General features: G+C 41.8%; 1 protein-coding gene across 6 annotated transcripts; it reads left to right on the plus strand.

Annotated features, from left to right (window-relative positions):
- Positions 1–1871: 1871 nt before the first annotated feature.
- LOC309977220 (uncharacterized protein) lies at positions 1872–12523 on the plus strand. 6 transcript variants are annotated; one of them, XM_082863197.1, is made up of 6 exons: positions 1872–2055; positions 2351–2444; positions 2529–2579; positions 4898–4943; positions 6597–6723; positions 10063–12523. In XM_082863197.1, exons 4-6 carry the CDS (start codon positions 4929–4931, stop codon positions 12249–12251), a joined length of 2331 nt encoding a protein of 776 aa, XP_082719323.1. In that variant the 5' UTR covers positions 1872–2055; positions 2351–2444; positions 2529–2579; positions 4898–4928; the 3' UTR covers positions 12252–12523. The 6 variants fall into 6 exon arrangements, with proteins under 6 accessions (XP_082719323.1, XP_082719324.1, XP_082719321.1 ...); XM_082863198.1 differs by having other exon boundaries at positions 1872–2444; positions 4389–4943; XM_082863195.1 differs by having other exon boundaries at positions 1872–2444.
- The last annotated feature ends 10820 nt before the right edge of the window (positions 12524–23343 follow it).

Consider the following 23343-nt stretch of genomic DNA (forward strand, 5'->3'; position numbering starts at 1 on the left):
TGGTTGCACAAAAACCTGACGTGCAACTCTTGGTAATCTGGACTTGGTGTAGCCATTCAGGAGGTCAATCTGGCTATATTATTAAAGTATACACATTTGCTATGAAATAATTTCACTCGGGTATGTATTCCAAAGAAATTCTCAGATACGTCTATAAACAGAAATGTAAGAAGATGTTTATTTTATTGTTATTGGCATGGCATTTGGAAGAGTACAGGTAAAATGTGGGTGCAGAAAATGGAATTCTACAAAAGAAATTAGATGGATGGGTGAATCTTAAAAATATACTCCTGAATGAAGGAAATAAACACCAGAATGAATTTTATGACACAATATTATTTATATAAATTGAAAATATACACAAGTGCACATTTTGCACAAGAACACACCCAAAAGAAAACACATCAAACAAATTAGAATGGTAGCTTACGGGGTAGAGAAGGGAGTGGAGGGTGCCATAGGGAACAGGAGGTGAATAAATAAAACTTCTAATCATGTTACCATATTTCATCATTTCATTTCATCATCTATATGCAAGATTTCAATTTACTTGTAGTGGAAAGAAATCCTGTGTGCTATGTTGGCTTAAGTCAGGAATAGTTCTTGGAGGATATTTTCCTGAAAGAATTTGGAACAAATTTTTGGAAAAATCTTTGTTTATACCATGGATGATCTTTTTTGTTCTGTTTTTCTGTTTGTTTTGTTTAATTTTTGTTTTGTGGGTGTGTGTGAGATCTACTTTATTTTGTTTTGTATTTCATTAATCTGATCTTATTTTTTTCCGTCTGCCTTCTTCAGTTTTATTATTCATTTATTAACTTCCTGAGATGGATGTTTTCCGAATCAATTTTCAACTTCCTTTCTACTTTAATATATGCTTTTAAGGCTCAACATTTCCCTCTATATATGTGTTAAAATCTCCAGTTCCAATTATGAATTTGAATGTTTCTCTTCATGGTTCTGTCAATTTTTGCTTTATAAAGTATGAGCTGAAGTTATCAGTTTCTGATAACTTGAAACTTTTGACTGTGAAGTGTCCCTCCGTATGTCAAGTAATGCTTTTTTTCCCCCCTTAAAGTTCACTTGGTCAAATATCAACGTCACAGACTTTATAATTACAGAAATAACTTGAGACCTAGGATGTTGATGTCTGTCTCTAGAAAGGATTTTCACTTGCTTCTGCACGGGTTGTAAGAAGCTAACAAAACACGTTCACCTTTACACAATTTCAGGGAATGAGGTGTTTCGGCGTTTGGCTTCAGTCCCTGCCAAAGAAAGCCCAGTTTCCTTCTCCCCTTATTCCAATGGCGAAAGTCTTTGCGGTTTACCAGGAAGCCTCTGTGGCTGGTAATGCCTTTATGTCGCTTAGCCTCTTGAAGACGTCCAAAATTCTACTGAGCTTGTACGCCTTTCAATGAACAGAATCTACACTCTTCTGAGGCCGACACAGTAGAACGGCAAGACTGCCTGAGACCTTCTCAGGGATTCTGGAAAGTGAAAACCAGGGAAGTTGGGCACTTCCGCATCAGGGGGGCAAGGCTCTGTCCGTTTTCCGCTCGAAACTTCGGGGGAAGTGTAGTGCAGAAAGGCGGTACTGTAGCCGGTACACGTACGTACGTACGCACGCACGCACACGCACACAGCCTTGTGGGACATGTAGTCCAGAGCTCGTGCCGGTAGACACACCCGCACCCACCCTTGCATTCTGGGACATGTAGTCCAGAGCTCGTAAACTCGTGTAGTCCCATATACTGCAGCTACAGTAACGCCTCGCTGTAAACGTTTCCCCGCGGAATTCTGGGAAATGTGGTCCAGGAGCTCCGGGTTAGTCGCAGGCACTTCCGCCCCAGGAGGACAACGTAGCAGCCATCTTTTGCCTGATTTTGGTGTTTCAGGTCGGCTCTTCACGACCCATTCAAGCTTCCTCGACATGCGCCTTGGGCCAACCTTTCCAGACCTTTCATTTGTGGAGAAAGAGGAGGAGCGGCTAAAAGCGGAGGTTTGAGGGCCTAGAGTGGTGATATACGTCCCCCGGGCGGAGCTTCTTTGCGTTTGGTAACGTACTCGGGATGGGGTGGGCTCAGGTCGTGCCTCCTGGGGTTTTAGGGTCTCCCCGGTTTTCTTCACCCCTAACCTGACCCCGTCCCCCACGTATGAGCTAGCCCTACCACTTCATACGACGTCACATTGGGTGAGTTGCTTAACTCCTCTGTGCCTCCGTTGCTGTTCGGTAAAAGGGAGAAAAAAGGAATGCCTTCTTAATATAGTGTTGTGAGAAAAAACGAGATAGCACAAGTAAAAGGTCTACAACTACCTGATACATTGTTTTTATTAATACTACTCTAATAAGGGAGGCACCCATTTCGCAGCGGGATTCTGTGAGCCCAGGAAGCTGAATTGTCCTGGACTCCTGGCCTGTTTTGGAAGGAGAGTACTTCTAGCTGGTACGGGGCGGAAGGGACTGCGGTATGAATTATTGGGGATGGAAACACAGCCCTGGTATTTCACAGTCTCCTTTCCTTCTCCAGCCCTGACTTCTCAAAAAGCACTGCACGGAGGAAGAGGCAACAGAGCCCTACGTGAGTAGGACTTGGCATTCTTCTACTTAAGATATTCATATAAATTGTAGAACGTATGGGACATGGGTAACGATTATAACTGAGCCTTGGTCACTAATTTCCATTCTAAAAGCTTTATGCAAATGAACACATTTCCATCAGGCAGTGGCTCTGTGAATTGGTACTGCTGTTTTCTCTACTTTAACTATGAGGAGATGGGGGCAGGGAACACAACCCTGTTGGCCCATCCTCACCCAGATGGTAGGAGGCAGAGCTGGGGTTGGGACCCAGGCAGTTTGAGTCCAGCACCTGAGTTTGCTAATCCCTTTGGTATATTCTCTTTGGGCATAGGGTACTGGCTAGAATCATATCATGAAAGTAGGTTGGGACCTTGAGAGCAAGATTTAGGCTATTTTATGAGGGTTTTTTTTGCGGTACGCGGGCCTCTCACTGTTGTGGCCTCTCCTGTTGCGGAGCACAGGCTCCGGACGCCCAGGCTCCAGACGCCCAGGCTCCAGATGCGCAGGCTCAGCGGCCATGGCTCACTGGGCCTAGCCGCTCTGCGGCATGTGGGATCTTCCTGGGCCGGGGCACGAACCCGTGTCCCCTGCATCGGCAGGCGGACTCTCAACCACTGCGCCACCAGGGAAGCCCTATTTTATGAGTTTTTAAGATAGTTTTCTCAACTGGGTCATTTATTTTATTTCAAATAATATGTATATCATAGAAATAGCATAATCATTATGGAAAAATGCGGATATATACATAAAGAAAAATTTTAATTATCTATTACTTTAGGATGTAAAGATAACAGTTGTTAATGTTTTAGTGCCTTTTTGTCTGGTTACTCTTTGTGTATGTTTCTGTGTAGTGGAGGCTGTTTTGTGTGGGACTGATGTTACACTGCAGTGCTACTCAAATTGTGGTCCACAAACCAGCGGCACTGGCATCACTTGGATAGAAATGCCCAGCCTTGAGCCCCATTCAAGACCTTCTGATTTATAATTTCTGCATAGGGGGCCCAGGAGGCTGCGTTCCAACAAGATCCCGCAGTAATTCACATGCACGTGAAAATTTGAGAAGCTCAAGAGAGGGTCTTTTCTGGAAACTGAGGCCGAGCAAATTGACCCTGCTGGATGTCACAGATAAAACTGAGCTGGATTCACCAAAACCCTACTTAGTCCAATGATTTTATTCCCCCACTAGTTATTGTCAACTGTCAGGGCCCCTTTCAAAATCCTGAATTGAGCAGAAGACAGCTAGCAAGTGTAGAGTCAAAATGCAGGTCGTTAGAAGTTGTGAAGATATATCTCTCCCAGGCTTTGGGGAGTGGAATCATTGCCATCTTTTGTACTAGATCGAACCCGGGCCCCCTGCATTGGGAATGTGGAGTCTTATCCACTTATTTCTTAAACTCCCATTTATTTCTTAAACTTTCCTATATTTATTATGATATAATTACAATTCAGATTCCTGTCTCTTTTACTTTGAATTAGGTATGGACTGTCAAACTATTTTTTATTGTTGTTGCAGAATCCTGACTTTTATTAGTTCTCTTTACCTCTGTGCATAATTGTCAAAACGGTACTTCCTGTTTAAAAAGAAACAACGTATTTTTATACCTTTTGTAAAAAGTTGTCCATGTCAATTTAAATATTATTGTTGCAATAACAAAATCTTTAGACAGACAAGCAGAGCTTTTCAGAAGTCTAAAGACTCTCACATAACAGGGCAACAACTATGACCTCCACAGGTCTGACAGTGTTCTGCTGGTAGAAATCACATCTCTAAGGATAATTTCTAACTAAAATATCATCTGCTTCACCACAGTTGCTAAGAAATAAGAAACCCTGACGATGGTGTTCTCAGAGCTTTGTACCTTACAGCGATCTCACGAGGTGGATGCCATTGTTCTCCCTCACCTGCAGATGACAGAACTGAGGCGAAGAGATGTTAATAACTTGCCCAGGATGACACTGCTAGTGAATGGCGTAGCCTGATCACAGCCCATGCATATTGACTCCAAAACCTACTCTTACTTACATGGTCTCTGTTTACACCATACCCAGAATAAGAATGACCACTGTGGAAGCTGCAGGCACACTGTGAGGGGGCCACTGTGTGTGGATGGGCAGGTCATTCCTCACACAGCCACTGAGAGGGGTCACGGGGGCATGTGGTATCCGTGTGGGGCTCTGCTCATCAAGCATAATCAGCTGTAGCCACCCCGAGGACTGGGAGCCTTGGTAATTCACAATGAGCACCACGTGGGTTAGTGACTTTTTTTTTTTAACCAGTTTCCATTGACTTCTTTCTTCTTTCCCTGTCTGTCTTGCTAGGACTCTGCACTTCCCCAGAAGGAGAGAGAAAATGAGCACATTCCAGGTGAGTAGAGCTTGCCTTTCTTGCAATGGCGTTAAAAACGCCATTTTTGTACTCAGATTGGACACAGGTTTTCTTTTTTTTTTGATTGGAGTATAATTGATTTACAATGTTGTGTTAATTTCAGGTGTACAGCAAAGTGATTCAGTTATACATATATATACATATATTTTCAGATTCTTTTCTCTTATAGGTTATTACAAAATATTGGGTATAGTTCCATATGGGTTTTTCTCTTTCAAGGAGAGTCTAAGCATATGAGGACCTGAGTATGCCATGTGTGCTTTTTTAAAAATTCCTGTTACATTTAATTGGTTTCGGTTTTAATTTTTGTTTTATTTCATCGTTTTTTATTTCACAAGTAAAAGAAAAATTAAGGGAAATGAAGGACATCTTCCACTTTACTGCTTACCTGCTTACAAATTAGCTGCTTTTATATTTCTGTAATCTCCTCATCATATGTATTCATAGCTGTGTATTTGTATTTATAACATAGATACAGTTTTAAATTGTTTTTTTCATTTAATACTAGCTAACATTCACTTTTAATTGCTTTATCATGTTCCCACAAACTTATACACCTATTTTTTAAACTATTCTTTATTCACAGACATTTAGTTTAAAGACTTTTACTGCTTTAGGAACACTACAGTGACAGTGTTCCTGATTTAACCTTTTTACCAAAATATCTGTTCTGAGGAATATTGCCTCTTTTTGCCCTTAACATACTAGGTTTAGGTATTCAGAATTGAAGAGGTATGTTTTATATGTGGTGCCTTGGATGTTTTTTGGTAGAATATCCAAATACAGCACAGCACAGCAGGATCAAACTGCTGCTTCACGCAGAAAAAATAACGTATTGTTAGAAGTTTTCTCATGACCAGAGTTAGATTCAGTCTTCCCCATGTTTGAGTCAGACCCTTTGTGTGTTTTATTTACTGGTTTGTTTCTTTTTCCATCTTATTTTGTTTTCTAATCAGAGTAATACATGATCTTAGTTTAAAAAGTCCAGTGGTACTTAAAGCACTTGTCACTGCATAGACACCTCAGAACAATTGTATAAAGAGGTGCTTGGTTTCATCTTTGTTTTAAATATAAAGAATAGGGGTTGTGAAAAAAGGAGGAACCAACTCAGACTCACCCAGAAAACCAAGTGTCTGGAGTCAGAGTATTGCATTCAAGCAAAAGACAGAAACGGGGAAAGAGAGAGTTTTCATTCAGAGACCTGGCATGGCCTTTTGGTTAATTTCCACGTATAACACTCCTTCTCAGCTGGTTCCCACCTCAGTGAGAAAGCAGGTGCCATGAAATACTGCCGGGACTAAATTGGTAACTGTTTCTGGGGCGCTTGGCAATAATAATTAAAAAGTGAAAGCTTTTTAGTTCAGGAGCCAGTGGTTAGAATTCTAGGGAGTTTACTTATGAGTTGTCTGAGAGCCCCAGGTAAATACACAAAGCTTTCTGTTTCATAGCCGCACGTCCGGTGAGGCTGAGGAAAGTCAGTGTGTGGCATTGGCAGGATGGAAGGAGGGGGTGCTGGGGAGTCTGCACACCGCACAGGAGCCGGAGCAACTTCCCACCCTCCTCCTCTCCTCGGGGCTGCCCCTCTTCCCCTGGCCACTGGGTATAAGATTGAGGTGCTGTTGTTTGTCGTAGGAGGTGGTGACTTTCAAGGACGTGGCCGTGGCCTTCACAGAGGAGGAGCTGGGGCTGCTGGACTCGGCCCAGAGGAAGCTGTACCAGGATGTGATGGTGGAAAACTTCCGGAACCTGGTCTCAGTGGGTGAGGACAGCCTTTCTCTGCGAGTGTCTTTGTGACCTTGGTGTTTCAAGGCTTTGGGCCTCTTGAGATGGTTCCCTGAGTTTGGGGACCAGACTTTTACAATTCCTGTGGGACACGAGAGGATGTCTCTGGTCTTTCTAAACAGTATGTTTCAGGTCCTTTTCATTTATTTTGTAAAAGAACTGTAAATCGACAGTATCTTGTTGTACCTTGTGTATTCTTTTTCAGATTTCTCTCCCTGCCATTAGTGGATTATAAAGCCAATTTATTGAGCCCTATGTGTGATTTTTTAATGAAATAAAATAGTATAGAAAATATCAGAGTTTCTTAGGAAGAGTACAACACATTGCAGCAAAAACTGGGTGATGGCATGAGTGGTGTGAGAGCCAGTGGGAACAGATTTCATGAAAATAGACATTGGTTAGAAATAGCTCATTCAAGCTTCGTTTTAGTAATGTATACTTCTACATGTGTATCTAGGTTGTGAAATAAATGCTGTTTCTTCAGTGGGTCATGATACAAAGTTTGAAAAACACGGCTTTCAATATCTTGAATATGCAGTTGGAACTCAAATTTCTAGTAAACTTTAGCTCTAGCCCGTTCATGTTAACTTGTGGCTTTGCATGTTCTCATTCTTCAGATGAGATACAAAATATATAGAAAGAGAAGAGAGGCTTTGGTTGATGAATTCAGCAACCCAGATAGAAATATAGGTAAGAACCAAGCAGTCGTGAGTTCTTGTGGTTAGCTCGCTATCTGTTTTGCTTCTCACCAGCCCTGTGCTGTCCATCACCTGGTCCCAGTTGGAAATCTCTTTCCAGGATTATTGCATAGTCTTTGTACTGGTCACCTGTTCCCACCCTTCTCCTCCCACAGTTTGTTCTTTAAGTGGCAAAGTGATCTTTTGTAACTTTAAGTCAGGTTATGTTCTTGTTTCAAAATTCTCTTGTGGCTTCTTTTACTTAGAATAAAAACAACTTAAAGTGGCTTCTAGAGTCTTCTGTGGGCTGCTGTTCATTCCCAACCACCTCCCTGAATACATCACCTCTCCTCCCTCTTACCCTCTCTTTTCCAGACCTGCAAAGGATGCTTCTGCCACAGAGCATTGTCCTTGTCCTTCTCTCTGCCTGGAATACTCTTTCACCTGTAATGTTTTAGGCCTCTTTACTTCTTTCAGTCAGTCACCTTAAAGATGATGAGAGGGCTGTCCTCTGACCACCCTATGGAAGATACAGTCCTCTCTTTCTTACCCTCTCTGCCCTGCTTTGTTTTGTCTCTAAGCGTTTCACTCATGTACATTTTTGTTCACCTGTTTCTCACCTCTCTTTCTTCCACTGGAGGGTAATCCAGGAGTGGAGGAGGAATTTGGTCTGTTACGTTTATTGCTCACTAGCCTCAGTGCTTAGCATAGTCTTGGTACATGACAGGGACTCTTAAATATTTCTTGAATAAACGAATGAGTTAATGGATAGAGAAATTAGCCTTCCATGAAAATAGCTAGTAGGCGGTGAACAAATCCTAGTGAATAAGGGATATTGCCAAATGTTGTTTTGTCTTCAAATGAATTCCTAGCCTAATTCTAACTTCTCAGGTGCCCATGATGTGTGTATGTGTGTGTTTGCCTTTCTGTACAAGTTGGCCCTCATCAACTTGCACAAAAAACATGTATAGAACCTGTAATTATAACCAAACTGAGTAAAATGCTTTCCCTGTGACTTTCCTTGAGCTCTTAGTAGCAGAGCATATTCATTTGGGGAGGAAATACTGTTTTGAATGAGGATTCTTATGTCTACTTCTTAGGTAGCTCTCCCATAGAAGGAAAGAAAATTCTATTTCCTTATCCTTTATACCAGGGGAGAACAGGTCTCAGAAAACAGCCAGCTGGTGAGTTAGCCTTTCCCTTAAAAGATTTGCCCGGATGCGTCCCATTTGCTTCCTCCAAAGCCCACCTCACTAATAAGAAATCGATCTTTGTTAGCTCTACAAACATTTTGTGTGTGTGTGTGTGTGTGTGTGTGTGTGTGTGTGTGAGAGTGTGTGTGCATTTGTATGTATCTTGTAGAAGGCATTTTAGATAATGTCACCTTGAGTGCTTTGATCATTCTTTAATAGTTTCTAGTTTGTTTCTTCTCAATACTTCTCACAAGCTATGGAATTTATTCCCAGCTCACTCATAAACCCTATTCTTCACTTTGGAACTCATTCTTGTTAAAGACCAATGTATCTGTGTCCAAAAATTTTCCATGCTGTTTTTAAAGAGACAGCATTCTTCCCTAGCCTCTAAATTTTGACTCCTACTTGGCAAGGGGAGTGTGGGAACGTATTAGGCAGCACAAATGCCCCAGAAGGATCCAGTGCATAGGTCTTCATGCTTTTTTTTACCCCCACTGATTCTTATAACCTTTTTTTAAAATTAATTTATTTTTGGTTGCATTGGTTCTTCGTTGCTGCACACGGGTTTTTCTCTAGTTGTGGCGAGTGGGAGCAGCTCTTTGTTGTGGTGCGCAGGCTTCTCATTGCAGTGGCTTCCTTATTGCAGAGCACGGGCTCTAGGCATGTGGGCTTCAGTAGTTGTGGCACATGGTCTCAGTAGTTGTGGCTCACGGGCTCTAGAGTGCAGGCTCAGTAGTTGTGGCTCACGGGCTTAGTTGCTCCGCGGCATGTGGGATCTTTCCGGACCAGGGCTCAAACCTGTGTCCCCTGCACTGGCAGGAAGATTATTAACCACTGTGCCACCAGGGAAGTCCCGATTTTTAGCACCTTGCATATTCTCCTCAGCACTAACCCCCTTGGTGTACTGCCACCTCTGGTGCAGCCTTTCAACTTAAGCAAAACTGTACTTTCCAGTCCTTTTCCTGTATCTGATACCTGACTTGTAAAAGCTCTTTCGCTTCTCTGACTTGGTTCAAACTTAACCTGGGATCAGAATTGTAGAGAATCCTGGAAATCAAACTGAGTTCACCTGTGCATGCATTTCTTGAGCCCTGACTAACTGCCAGGCACTGTTAAAGCTGTGAGCACAGGAAAATGCTTGTCTTTATTGATACTGTATTGTGGTAGGAATGACATGTAATTTTTGAAAGATGATTTAAATAGTATGTCAGATGGTAGTCATTTGGTTTTAAATGGATTTCATTAATGCTAAGTATTTAGGAGTTTAATGGACCATCTCTTGGTTTCTGTTAGTGTATAAACCAGAGAACTTCATTTGTCATGTGAAAGATAAGCTGAACCATCCTCAGGTTCATTAAAGTCTCATACTGTGTCTTAAGTGTAAAATCTTGAATCTTTGAACAAAGCTTTCACGTGTCCACATCTCTGAATTCTCTGTCCTTATAGAAGAAAACAATCAAAGTGTGTTGAGGGCCGTTCAAGACAGAGGATCACGTGAAGAGCTTTCCTGCCGGCAAATCTGGCAACAAATTGCAAATGACTTAACCAGATGCCAAGACTCCATGATAAATAGTTGTCAGTTCCACAAAAAAGTTGATTCCCCCTGCCAGATTGGGGCAGGACTCTCTATTCAAATTTCTGAAGATGAGAACCATATATTAAATGATAAAGCAGGTGATCCCAGTAATACTGGAAATCCAAGGTTTGCAACTTTGAGAGCCCAGGATTCTTGGAGGAAAACTTCATTGACTGAGTCACAGAATTATCAGAATAGACACCAGCAAATTTCCATGAAAAATAAACTGTGTCAGTGTAAAGAGGATGTTGACACCATCAGTTGGATTTCACATCACCTTGATGCTCACGGAGTACACAAGGGTCAAAAATCTTACGGCTACAGTGATTATAGAAAAGATAGCATGAGGGTTTCAACACTGGATCAGAATACTATGATTCACACAGGACAAAAACCTTACCAGTGTAATGAATGTAAAGAAACCTTCACTGATCTCTCCACCTTTGATTTTCACCAGCAATTACACTCAAAAGAGAAGTCTCATATGTGCAGTGAGTGTGGAAAAGGCTTCCGTTACAGCTCGGTTCTTCATATTCATCAGAGAGTTCACGTGGGAGGAAAACACAGTGAGTGTGATGAGTGTGGCAAGGAGTTCAGTCAGAGCTCACAGCTGCAGACTCCTCAGAAAGTCCACACTGTAGAGAAACCGTTCAAATGTGGGGAATGTGGGAAAGGCTTCAGTCGTAGGTCAGCACTTACTATTCATTGTAAAGTCCACACGGGAGAGAAACCTTACAATTGTGAGGAGTGTGGGAGGGCCTTCAGTCAGGCCTCTCACCTTCAGGACCATCAGAGAGTCCACACTGGGGAGAAACCATTCAAATGTGACACATGTGATAAGAGCTTCAGTCGGAATTCACACCTTCAGTCCCATCAGAGAGTCCATACGGGAGAGAAACCATACAAATGTGAGGAGTGTGGGAAGGGCTTCATTTGTAGCTCAAATCTATACATTCATCAGAGAGTCCACACAGGAGAAAAACCCTACAAATGTGAGGAATGTGGGAAAGGCTTTAGTCGGCCTTCAAGTCTTCAGGCCCATCAGGGAGTCCACACTGGAGAGAAATCATACATATGTAATGTGTGTGGTAAAGGCTTTACTCTGAGTTCAAACCTTCAGGCACATCAAAGAGTCCATACAGGAGAGAAACCATACAAATGTAATGAGTGTGGGAAGAGCTTCAGGAGGAACTCCCATTACCAAGTTCATCTGGTTGTCCACACAGGGGAGAAGCCCTATAAATGTGAGGTATGTGGGAAGGGCTTCAGTCAGAGTTCATATCTTCAAATCCATCAGAAGGCCCACAGTGTAGAGAAACCTTACAAGTGTGAGGAGTGTGGGCAGGGCTTCAATCAGAGTTCACGACTTCAGATCCACCAGCTGATCCATACCGGTGAGAAACCATACAAATGTGAAGAGTGTGGGAAGGGATTCAGTCGTAGAGCAGATCTTAAAATTCATTGCAGAATCCACACCGGAGAGAAACCGTATAATTGTGAGGAGTGTGGGAAAGTCTTCAGGCAGGCCTCAAATCTTCTGGCCCATCAGAGAGTCCACAGTGGAGAAAAACCATTCAAATGTGAAGAGTGTGGGAAGAGCTTCGGTCGGAGTTCACACCTTCAAGCCCATCAAAAAGTCCATACTGGAGAAAAGCCATACAAATGTGAGGAGTGTGGGAAGGGTTTCAAGTGGAGCCTGAACCTCGACATGCATCAGAGAGTCCACACAGGAGAGAAACCATATAAGTGTGGGGAGTGTGGGAAGCACTTCAGTCAGGCCTCAAGTCTTCAGCTTCATCAGAGTGTTCATACTGGAGAGAAGCCGTACAGATGTGACAGATGCAGTAAGGTTTTCAGTCGGTCTTCACAGCTACAGTCTCATCAGAGAGTGCACACAGGGGAGAAGCCTTACAAGTGTGAGACCTGTGGTAAGAGCTTCAGTTGGCGCTCCAATCTAACAATTCATCACAGAATCCATGCTGCTGATAAATCCTATAAAAGTGATAGGAGTGGTAAGACAATCAGAGAGCCCACACACGAAAAAATTTCCATAAAATGATTAAAAAAAAACAAAAAAAACAACTCAGGTGTCATGTGAATTCTTCCAGTCATCAAGTTCAAAAGAAAAACAAATCATTTGTTTCATTAAAGTCAGTGTTTCAACCATAGCTCAACATGTCCCAGTAGTCAGGAGGCCACACAGCAGTAAATGGTGTAGTAAGTTTGAACTTTGACCTCTATTAAATATTACTCAGGGGAGAAGCCTTAGTATGAGTTTTAGCAGGGCTTGTACAAAAAAAGTATGATGGACATGCCAAAATTTATGCCCATTACAACATAAACTCCACGAATGCAGAGACGTTTGTTCTGAATCTACAGTCTGAACATTGTCAGCTACTTCGTAGGTTCTCGATATTTGTCCAATTAATGAGGAAAAACTTTTTGAAAATTATGTTGCAATCCCCTCCAAAATTTCATAAAAATTTGTATTCAGAGCAGTTAACCTAAATGTGGCCTTAAAAGTAATCCAGGGAGACAAAAAGTTGAAGTGTTAGAAAACCACTCAGTATTGCAATTTGTAATATGAATGTGACATCATCCTGTTATGATTAGCTCCATTTGTCTCCCCCCAGCCTCGCTTCAAGTTGGATCTTATCTTGGACTTTGTCTAATATTCCTTTAATTTTTTACAGTACAAATTCAGTTATCTTTTGTGACAGTATAGACTTACTGAAAATGGATTGTTCATCTTGCAATACAGAAAACATACTGTTGACCCTTTTATCAAGAATGTCAAGGCAGAGGTTTAAGTGTCAGAGTTACTAATGACAGTGACAGAGGACAAACATTTCTTAGTAAATGAAATGATTGTTGGTTTCTTATTCACCACATTTCCATCTAGGTTTTGATGTGATTGTCTCCCAAGGGTTTTAGCATTACTTTCATCAAGGCTTCTTAAGTAGAGAAAAGAGGCTGTTTGAAGTAGATTACTTTTGTCAAGTTCTGTATCTCTTTACTCCTTCTCTCTGGCCTGAGATAAAAAGAAAAAAATTATTTGTTGAAATTTGGTAATTTCATCAAACATATTTATTCAGTGACTGACGTGCACACTTTTTCCTAGTGGTGGATTGAAAAATTGATTTTCAAAGTGAAGTTGGTGAGTACATATCAAAATATAGAATGTGCGTCCCTTTGATATAGAAATCATAGAATAGGACCTTATAATTAGGAAATTCAAATAGAAAAGGTGAGTAGCACGTCAATATTACTAAATTTTGTAAAAGTGAAATATTCAATAGGAATTTCTTTATATTTTAAGATACTTATGTAATAACAGATCTGTTAAAATGATGGCATAAACTTAATGACAGAAGCATGTAACAGTTTAATGTATTTTAGGTACATCACATACCTTAATCAAACACGTATGTGTGTGTGTTAATGCATCCTATCATCTGTAAAGGGATATTCACCCTTATGTAAACAGTGGCAAAATTTTCAGGGATTTTTTCCACATTTAACTTCCATATTTTAAATTTTTCATTGAGCATCAATTTTCCAATAAAATACTGTTATTTTTATAGTAACATAGGTAGTAAAATAATGTAAAATATATTAAAAATTACTAAGAACATATTAATCCCTCAGTAAGAAATCCTATCATCATAAGGTATATATATATGGACAAAATTAAGGAATAGACCTCTAGAAATCAGTTATAAAAAGAAAAAATTTATATGGTTATTCAGAGATACAGAATATTAGTCAGTGTAACTGTATATTTATAATTAATGCATTTGAAGTTTAGCATAAATCCATGCAGCCCAGAATATTCTGTTTTAATTCCAACAGTAGAAATTTACACATCCTAGTTCTCCCCGTCAGTCTTCCTTACTGGGTGAATGGATGGAGAGCCTGGGGTACCAGCTTGTCCTTTCAAGTGCTTGGTCTGACTGGGGAAGTAGTTGGGTCATTCCAGACACTATGACACAGAAAACCGTTAGCTGTGGGAAAAAAGGAATTTACCCCCCCCCCAACTTTTTTTTAATTGTTTACAAAGTAACAGTGATTGGGCAAATCCTGAAGATAGAGAGTGGAAATAGGTAAGTTTTAGAGGTAAAATTTATCAAAGATTCCCTAAGGAAAAATGTGCATAGGGAAGAAACCGAGAATGATGGGAACAAGTTGTTAAGGAGGAGGTTTGCATACCATTTCCTACTTCTTAGTCATTTCACTGATGTTTAACACTTACTTGGTTAAAGGGCTTTACTCAGCAAAAGATGTATCTAATGTGAGAGGCAGGTTTCCAAGATTGGTTTCCTAGACCACACCTTCACATGTGTATGTAAAGTCCATGCTACTGCAAATTGCATTGCATTAGATGTCAGAAATCCTAGGCCTTTCATGTTTTGTTTTGTTTTGTTTGGTAGATATCAGGGTAGCCCACCAACTCTCAAGGTAATTTGTAGTTTAGTGAGTTAAGTCAAGGGCTGGAAAACTACCTCCTGTGAGCCCAATCTGGCTCATTGCCTTTAAAGCTTTATTGGAACATAAAAGCTCTTTATTGGCCCATCCATTTATTTACCATCTTTGAATGTTTCCCATTGTGCTGACAGTGTTTAGTGGTTGTGACGAGCACTGTGGCCCACAAAGCCTCAAGTATTTACTTTCTGGCCCTTCAGAGAAAAAGTCAGTCAATCCCTGTGGTAAGCCCAAAAGGTTTGTCTCTGTAAGTGAAAGACCACAAATAGAGCAGAACTTAGACTTGGTTCAGTGAGGATTCCAGAGAGGTTTCCTTTTTGATTCTCATATCTGCCCTTCTGGTTGACCTTGTTCTTTAGTTTGGTTCAAAGACAGTGGTAGCAACTAGGGACTACCTGTTTCTTTCTTCACATTCAATGAAAGAGCTGCTCTTCCATTCTTAGTGTTGAGTACACTACTCACTCCCAGTGCATAGCTTCCTCTAACTAACCTTGACTCCCATCTATGCTAAAGACTAAATCTTTAGCTTTGTATCCAGTTCCATTGGCCTTTGTAGGGCCTTCAGTTTCAACTCCCACTTGATAGCTTGAGCTCGAAATCTATTTTTACCGCTGGGGATTTTCTGTCTTAGCTTTGAGCTTGGCTACATAGCAAAACTCTGGGGGACTTGTTATAATCAACATTTCTTTCTTTCCTTCCTTTTTTTTTTTAAAAGGGGATCCAAAGTCAAATTCAGTCAGTGGCTGTATGACAACACATTGATTCACAACCTTATAGATTCTCTTAATGTCATAGGGCATCAGTGGGAAGGAGTAGAATCCTGGAAATTTGAGGTGGAAATATATGGGCAGATTCCAACAAAGCTGCGGCCTATGACCTCTGACCTGTGACCTCTTAGTTGAGCCTCCTGTGCTATTAGAAGAAAGTCTGCCTCTACTCTGAGATAGTTTCCTTGCAGGGGACTGTAGATCCTCAAGACTTGCCTCCACTACCTTTCGTATTTCTAGACCTAGTAATCAGACTAGAGTCCTTGAAATGGGGAAGGGAGTAGGGAAGGGGTGGGTACCCACGGGGTATAAAGTATGACCATGAGGAGACACTGTATCTGCTAAAATAAGGAATTTTAGAATTTATATCAATAGAAACCTCAGAAATAATGTGTGATTGTGAACTTTGTAGGTATTGAAGCAGGTGGAAGTAATGTAATACTGGATTAGGCTGGATTTGTTGATACGAGTGCATTCAACACCCATTCCAGACTCAGCGTGTTAGCTTGGGTACCTGGGAGTGCCTTCAACAGTTTGCTCAAATGACTGAAACCTGTACCCAAAGTTAGCGTATGCTAAAGTCAAAATGCCAGAACTTTCTAAGTATGTTGTAGCAAAATTTCTTGATGTTGACATGACTGACATTTTGAACTGGATAGCTCTTTGTTGTTGGGAGCTGTCCTGTGCAATGTAAGATGGGCCAGTGGCACATATTCTTCCCTGCCACCCTAGTTGTAACAATAAAAAGTGCCTTGAGGGCTTCCCTGGTGGCGCAGTGGTTGAGAGTCTGCCTGCCGATGCAGGGGACATGGGTTCGTGCCCCGGTCCAGGAAGATCCCACATGCCGCGGAGCGGCTGAGCCCATGAGCCATGGCCGCTGAGCCTGCACGTCCGGAGCATGTGCTCCGCAGCGGGAGAGGCCACAACAGTGAGAGGCCTGCATACTGCAAAAAAAAAAAAAAAAAAGTGCCTTGATACCTCCGTGTGCACCAGCCACGTGGGGCTCATTCATAACACAGCTCCTTAAAAAAGTCTCAAGACACTGCCACCTGTTTCCTGGGAGGGGGGACCAAAAGTGTCCCCAGCTGAGAACCACCGCTGTAGAAGGTTTACAAAGGCATAGGAATGCCAGACCGCTGGAGTGGATTTATCACATAAGATCTGCTCACCAAAACCCCCTATGTGCCCTGGGAGGGCTCAGAGGACACTTCCTTTGCCAGAGGTTTAAGAAACGTATTGGTGAGGGGAGCGTTAGCAGTCTTGGAATGCTCTGTAGCTACTCTTCTCTGCAGGCCAGGAATGAGAGAGGGAAATTATGTCATCATAATGGGCTCCCTAAATTCAGTGAGGCTAATGGGATCGTGGGGCATCATTGGTCAAGTGGAAACACTTCATTGGCAGAGAAAGTGAGTGTGTTTTTCACAATGAACAGCAAAATGAAAGGGATCATTAGAATGGTTTGGTACACAGAGATTTTTTACATTTGCTCATGTGCTATCTCTAGGGCTGAAATAAATGGGAAGTCTACTAATACCCTGCTTGATTTGAATCAGGAGAAAAGCTCTAAGTCTGATGAACATGTCTGACCTGAATCAACATGAGAGTTGTGGTCCCTCAGCCAATTCCATAACATGAGTCAGTTCCCATTTCCAGAGCATCTTGAATGAAGGGCAGGCCGGGTCCCCTTGAGGGAGGATATACCCTGGTATACTACCGATACCATAAATCATCCCTAGACTTCTTCAACATGACTTCCAGCCACATTTTATGGAGGTTGTGCATTAGGTAAGTGGAAATCACCAGAAGATGAAGGAAGCACTAGACACTAGAGCTGACATTAACTCCTGGACCCCAAAATGGCATTGTAGTTTACTGGTTAGTACAGGGACTTATAAGTGACAAATAATTAAGGGATGTTTTTGCTTGGGTCCATCCACATGAGTTGGTCTAAATGGATCCCTGCACTCATCCTCTGGTTATTTACCAAGTTCCAGAATGCAGAGTTGCAATTGGAATAACCAGCTGGCAGAATCCTCACCTTGATTCTCTAGCCCATGGTACAAGGGCAATTTTGATAAGAAAGGGCAAGTGAACATGATAACTGTCTTGTACGTACTAAAAGAGACAACCAAAAGCAGTATTATATTACTGGAAGGACTGAAGAGATTAGTGCCACTAGCAGTATCCTGAAAGCTGCAGGGGTCATGATTTCCATCATATTCCCATTCAGTTCACTCATTTGACCTGTGCAGAAGACAGGTGAATCTTGAAGAATGACATGGGATTATTGTAAACTTAACTAGGAGTTAATGCCATTTGCAGCTCCAGATGTGGCTTTATTGCTAGAGAACGCATCTGCTGGCACCTCATATGCAGCTACTGAACTGACATGTGCTTTTTTTTCTCTATACCTATTAGCAAATATCATCCACTGAAGTTCAATTTCATCTGGTAGGGCTATCAATACATTTTTATTGACCCAGCTCCGGGCTACATCACTGTCCAATCTTGTTTCACAGTGTAGTTCAAGGATTGGCAAACTACAATCCATGGGTCAAATCTGGCTGCCACTTGTTTCTGTAAATAAGATTTTATTGGAACAACCATGACCACTCATATATTGCCTACGGGTGCTTTCGTGCTAAAATGGCAGAGTTGAGTAGTTGTGACCGAGATTGGTATGCAAAGCCTAAACCATTTGCTACGTGGGTCTTTACCAAAATAATTTTATGATCCCTGATAATGTCTGTGTTGCTTGTACCTGGTAATGTAGGCAGTGTCTGTGACAGGTAGGGATGCTGCATGGAGATCACAACACAAATATTTAGGATTTGGGGAGCAGAGCTATGTCATCCTCTGCATGTGACATTACTCCTGTGAAAGCAGCTTCTGGCTTTATTGGTCCCTGGTGAAAACTAAATACATGGCCATGAGTCAGAAAGTTATGCAGTGAAGTCATAAATTTGGGCATACCAGCAGCACTTCATCATCTAGTGGAAGTGATACGTATGAGACTGGGCTCAGAGTCACAAGTGAGTTGCACAAGCAAGTGGCTCAAATTCCCAGAGCTCCAGTTCCTTCTACAGCGACTCCCATCTCACAGCCCATGCCTGTGACCTCATGAGGAGTTCTGTGTGATCAGTTGAATGAGGAGGAAGATTTGGGTGCTGTTCTCCAAAGGAGACTCCCCAGCCCTGCTGGGAATTTGATTACATGAGACCGCTCCCATCATGGAAGGGACAGCACTTTCTTTTCAGTGGAAAAACCAGTTGCTGTAGATATGGAACTGCCTTTCCTCTTCCAGCGCTTCTGATAAAAGTACCATCTGTGGACCTTACAGAATGCTTTATTCTCTGTCATTGTATTCCATCCATCATTGCTTGTGACCCGGGAAGTCATTTTACAAAAAACGAATTGTGGCAATTGGGCTTGTGTTCACAGAATTCACCGATCTCGTACCATGCTTCCGCTTAGATATGCCTGCATTCTCAGAATTCCGACAAGCTCTGATTTCTCCTTCCACATTTGTGTATGGTCTAATTCCTACTTTAAAATTCCCTTATCTCTAAAATCATAGTGACGTGGCTTTCCTAAGTGAACCCTGACTGGTATTGAACCCTGTAGTGTAAATGCCTGACATTAAGCTTTTGATTGCCAAGACATCCATTTAAAAAGACATCTATTTTTTTCTGTTTTTTAATTGAAGTATAGTTGATATACAATGTTGTGTTAGTTTCTGGTGTACAGCAAGGTTATTCAGTTATATATATATATATAATTTTTCATATTCTTTTCCATTATAGTTTATTACAAGGTAAATATAATTCCCTGTGCTATAAAGTAGGACCTTGTTTATTTCTTTTATATGTGGTAGTTTGTTAATCCCAAACTCTTAATTTATCCCTCCCCCCTTTTCCCCTTTGGTAACTGTAAGTTTGTTCTCTGTGTCTGTTTCTGTTTAGTAAATAGGTTCATTTGTATCATTTTTTTAGAGACCACATATAAGTGATATCTTGTGATATTTGTCTTTCTCTTTTTGACTTACTCCACTTAATATGATAATCTGTATGTCCATCCACGTTGCTGCAAATGGCATTATTTCATTCTTTTTTATGGCTGAGTAGTATTCCATTGTGTATATATGTGTGTGTGTGTGTGTGTATATATATATATATATATATCTCACATCTTTTTTTTTTTTTTTTTGTGGTACGCGGGCCTCTTACTGTTGTGGCCTCTCCCGTTGCAGAGCACAGACTCCAGACGCGCAGGCTCAGCAGCCATGGCTCACGGGCCCAGCCGCTCAGCGGCACGTGGGATCTTCCCGGACCGGGACACAAACCCGTGTCGCCTGCATCGGCAGGCAGACTCTCAACCACTGCGCCACCAGGGAAGCCCTATCACATCTTTTTTATCCATTCATCTGTTGATGGACATTTAGATTGCTTCCATGTCTTGGCTAGTATAAATAGTGCTGTGAACGATGGGGTGCATGTATCTTTTTGAATTAGAGTTTTCTCTGATATATGCCCAGGAGTGGGATTGCTGGATTGTATGGTAACTCTATTTTTAGGTTTTTTAAGGGACCTCCATACTGTTTTACACAGTGGCTGCACGAATGTACATTTCCACCAACAGTGTAGGAGAGTTGCCCTTTCCTCCACACCCTCTCCAACATTTATTATTTGTAGACTTTTTGATGATGGCCATTCTGACCGGTGTGAGGTGATACCTCATTGTAGTTTTGATTTGCATTTCTCTAATAATTAGTGATGTTGAGCATCTTTTCATGGGCCTATTGGCCATCTGTATGTCTTCTTTGGAGAAGTGTCTATTTAGGTCTTCTGCCTATGCTTTGATTGGGTTGTTTTGGTTTTTTTTTTTTTCTTTTTTTTTTTTGTTATTGAGTTGTATGAGCTGTTTTTATATTTTTGAAATTAAGCCCTTTTCGGTTGCATTATTTGCAGATATTTTCTCCCAGTCTGTAGGTTGTCTTTTCATTTTGTTTATGGTTTCCTCTTCTGTGCAAAAGCTTATAAGGTTGATTAAGGTCCCATTTGTTTATTTTTTTCTTTTATTTCTATTGCCTTGGGGGACTGACCTAAGAGAATATTACTACGATTTATGAAAAGACATCCATTTTGTATAAACATATTGCCGCTGTATGACACAGCTGCTAGCAAAGCAACCAGATAAGGATAACCACTAGTGGATAACCACTAGGCCACCCACACCCATGAAGTTCCCATTTCAGAAGCCCCTGGCAATCTAGATACCTGACCACTTGAGAGAGCCTGCCTCCACTCTCCCACACCTTAATTCTCACTCTTATGTTTCACAATAATGACTGAACCTGCGTGAAACCCCACACACCCCACCCCTGAAGCCTAATAAAGGCAGGGCCCCAGGGCCGAGCTCTCTCTACCAAGTAGGAATTCTGAGAATCCAGGCATATCCAGCTACCGAAGTGGAACTTTTAACGGGAACATGGTATAAGATCAGTGACTTCTGCATGCCCAAAGGCCACACAGCAAGGTAGAAAGTAGAGAGTATCTGTGAGTAATAGATCTTGTTTTTCAAAGTTCTCTAATGTTTTTTTAAATTTATTTATTTTATTTTTGGCTGCATTGGGTCTTTGTTGCTGTGCATGGGCTTTCTCTAGCTGCGGCAAGCGGGGCTACTCTTTGTTGCAGTGCGCAGGCTTCTCATCGCGGTGGCTTCTCTTGTTGTGGAGCACAGGCTCTAGGCACATGGGCTTCAGTAGTTGTGGCTCGCAGGCTCAGTAGTTGTGGCGCATGGGCTTAGTTGCTCCGTGGCACGTGGGATATTCCTGGACCAGGGTTCAAACCCGTGACCCCTGCATTGGCAGGCGGATTCTTCACCACTGCACCACCAGGGAAGCCCAATGATTTCCCTAATGGTTTTTTGCTGAAGTGTGTCTTGTGATAATAATAACAACCATAAAGGCTGGCCCAGCCACAACACTGGCCCCAGTGGGCGAAATGTCTGTGGGGTTCTGTGTGAGTAATTTGGAGCCCAGATGAGTGCCTCAGGCATTTGTAGCTAAGAGCATTACCATCAGTAGGCTGTGGCTTACAGGATCTTAGTTCCCCAACCAGGGATCAAACCCGGGCCCGCTGCAGAGGAAGCACAGAGTCCTAACCACTGGACTGCCAGGGAATGCTCCTGATTTTCATTCTTGGAGGTAAAAATTTCAACATTTTATCACTAGGTATTATGTGTAATTTTTGTGTAATTTTATTTTAGTTTTAAATGTGATCGTTCTAGGAATTTATAACCATTTCACGTACATTTTCAAATTTATCATTATAATATTCCTCAAAATGTTCTGTTAAAATCTTTAGTGATGTTCCCTTTTTAACTTCTGAAATTGGTAATAATGCCATTTCTGTCTTCTTTTTCTTGATCACTGTTACTGGACTTTGTCAATTTTATTGTTTTAGTCACAGAATGTTCTTTTGGCCATTTTTTAAAAAAAATCCACTTATTTTGTTTTCTGTTTCATGAATTTCATTTCCTTCCATATACTTACTGTATTTTTTTGTCATTTGTTTATTAAATTCCCGAGGGGGATGTTTTAATTTTCAGATTCAGCTTCTCTTCTGTTTTAGTATATGCTTTTAAAGTTCCACATTTCTTCCTAAATATGTATTGAAAACTCCCATTCTAACTGAGAATTTTGCTTTTCTCCTTGTGGTTCTGTCGATTTTGCTTTTTCAAGTTTGCTTTTACATTATGTGAAGCTGTTATTCATGATAATTTGAAACTTACTGTTTCCTTGTATATCTTATAATGCTTTTTTCTTCAAGGACTACTTTGTCCAATATTAATATGTTTTTAAATTATAGAAATAATTTGAAGCCTATGATGATGCTCTCTCCCCTAGAGTTTTCATTTGTTTCCTTTAGATGCTTGAAGATACTAACAAAAAAGCGTCACTCTAATCCAATTTCAAGTAATTGAGGTAATTTGGAGTTTGGTTTCAGTCTCCCCCAAAGGCGATCCATTACCCTTTTATCCTTATTCCTATAGGCAGCTCTTTAAGGTTTTACTACGGACTCCTCTTCTCCCTACCCTGACCTCCTCTCAAGCCCCTTGACCATGGCTAAAGTGATGCTTAGCTTTCAATAACAGAATGGGTAGGAGCCACCAAGAAAGACAGTAGCAGCGCCAAATTGGACAACTTTGCCAAACTCCGCGCTGGCATTTCTTGTTGTAAGGCGTGAAGGGCAGCAATTGCGGTTTTTTTAATGGTGACACAGATGTATATTTTGATAACAGCAATTACAGGCTCAGTATTGTAAGGAGCATGGCAGGCCGCTGCCGGCTTGTAATACGGAGAGAACTGAATTAAAGCAATTTTATAACAACAACAACAAAAAATAGCTCTTAAAATTCCTCTAGCCTGAGTGTTTCAGGAACCCTCTACAACAACTCAACTCAGTGCCTAGAAGCTCAGGGTACTAGGAAGTACTTCCTCTTTAGAGGGCGGGACCGTGGCCGCAGTTTCTCTCGGGCATTCTGGGAGGTGTAGTCTGAGGTCCGTGCAGCCCAGAGCACTTCCGCTTCTGGACGGCAGGGCTAGGGAATTCTGGGAAGTGGTCAACGGGCTCCCTCTAGTGGGAAGGCGGCGCTTTCACTGTAGGAGGGGTGGGCTGCTGCCCACCTTCCCCTCAGGTAAATGGGTCAACAATCCCCGGGGCCCCTCCAAGCCTGGGCTCGCCAAGCCTGGGCGGGGAGCCAGCAAGGCCCTGGCCCTCGTCCTCGGGGAGAGTAAGAGAAGCTGCTGCCGGCTACAGAGTATGGGATTGGAGGAAGTTTGTGTTCCCCACCGTTGAGCCTCCCGTGTGTTGGGGGCAGCCCAAGTCGCTCGTCGCCTGG

This window comes from Leucopleurus acutus (assembly GCF_964270905.1).
Source record: "Leucopleurus acutus genome assembly, chromosome: 20".
NCBI classification, from domain to species: domain Eukaryota; kingdom Metazoa; phylum Chordata; class Mammalia; order Artiodactyla; family Delphinidae; genus Leucopleurus; species Leucopleurus acutus.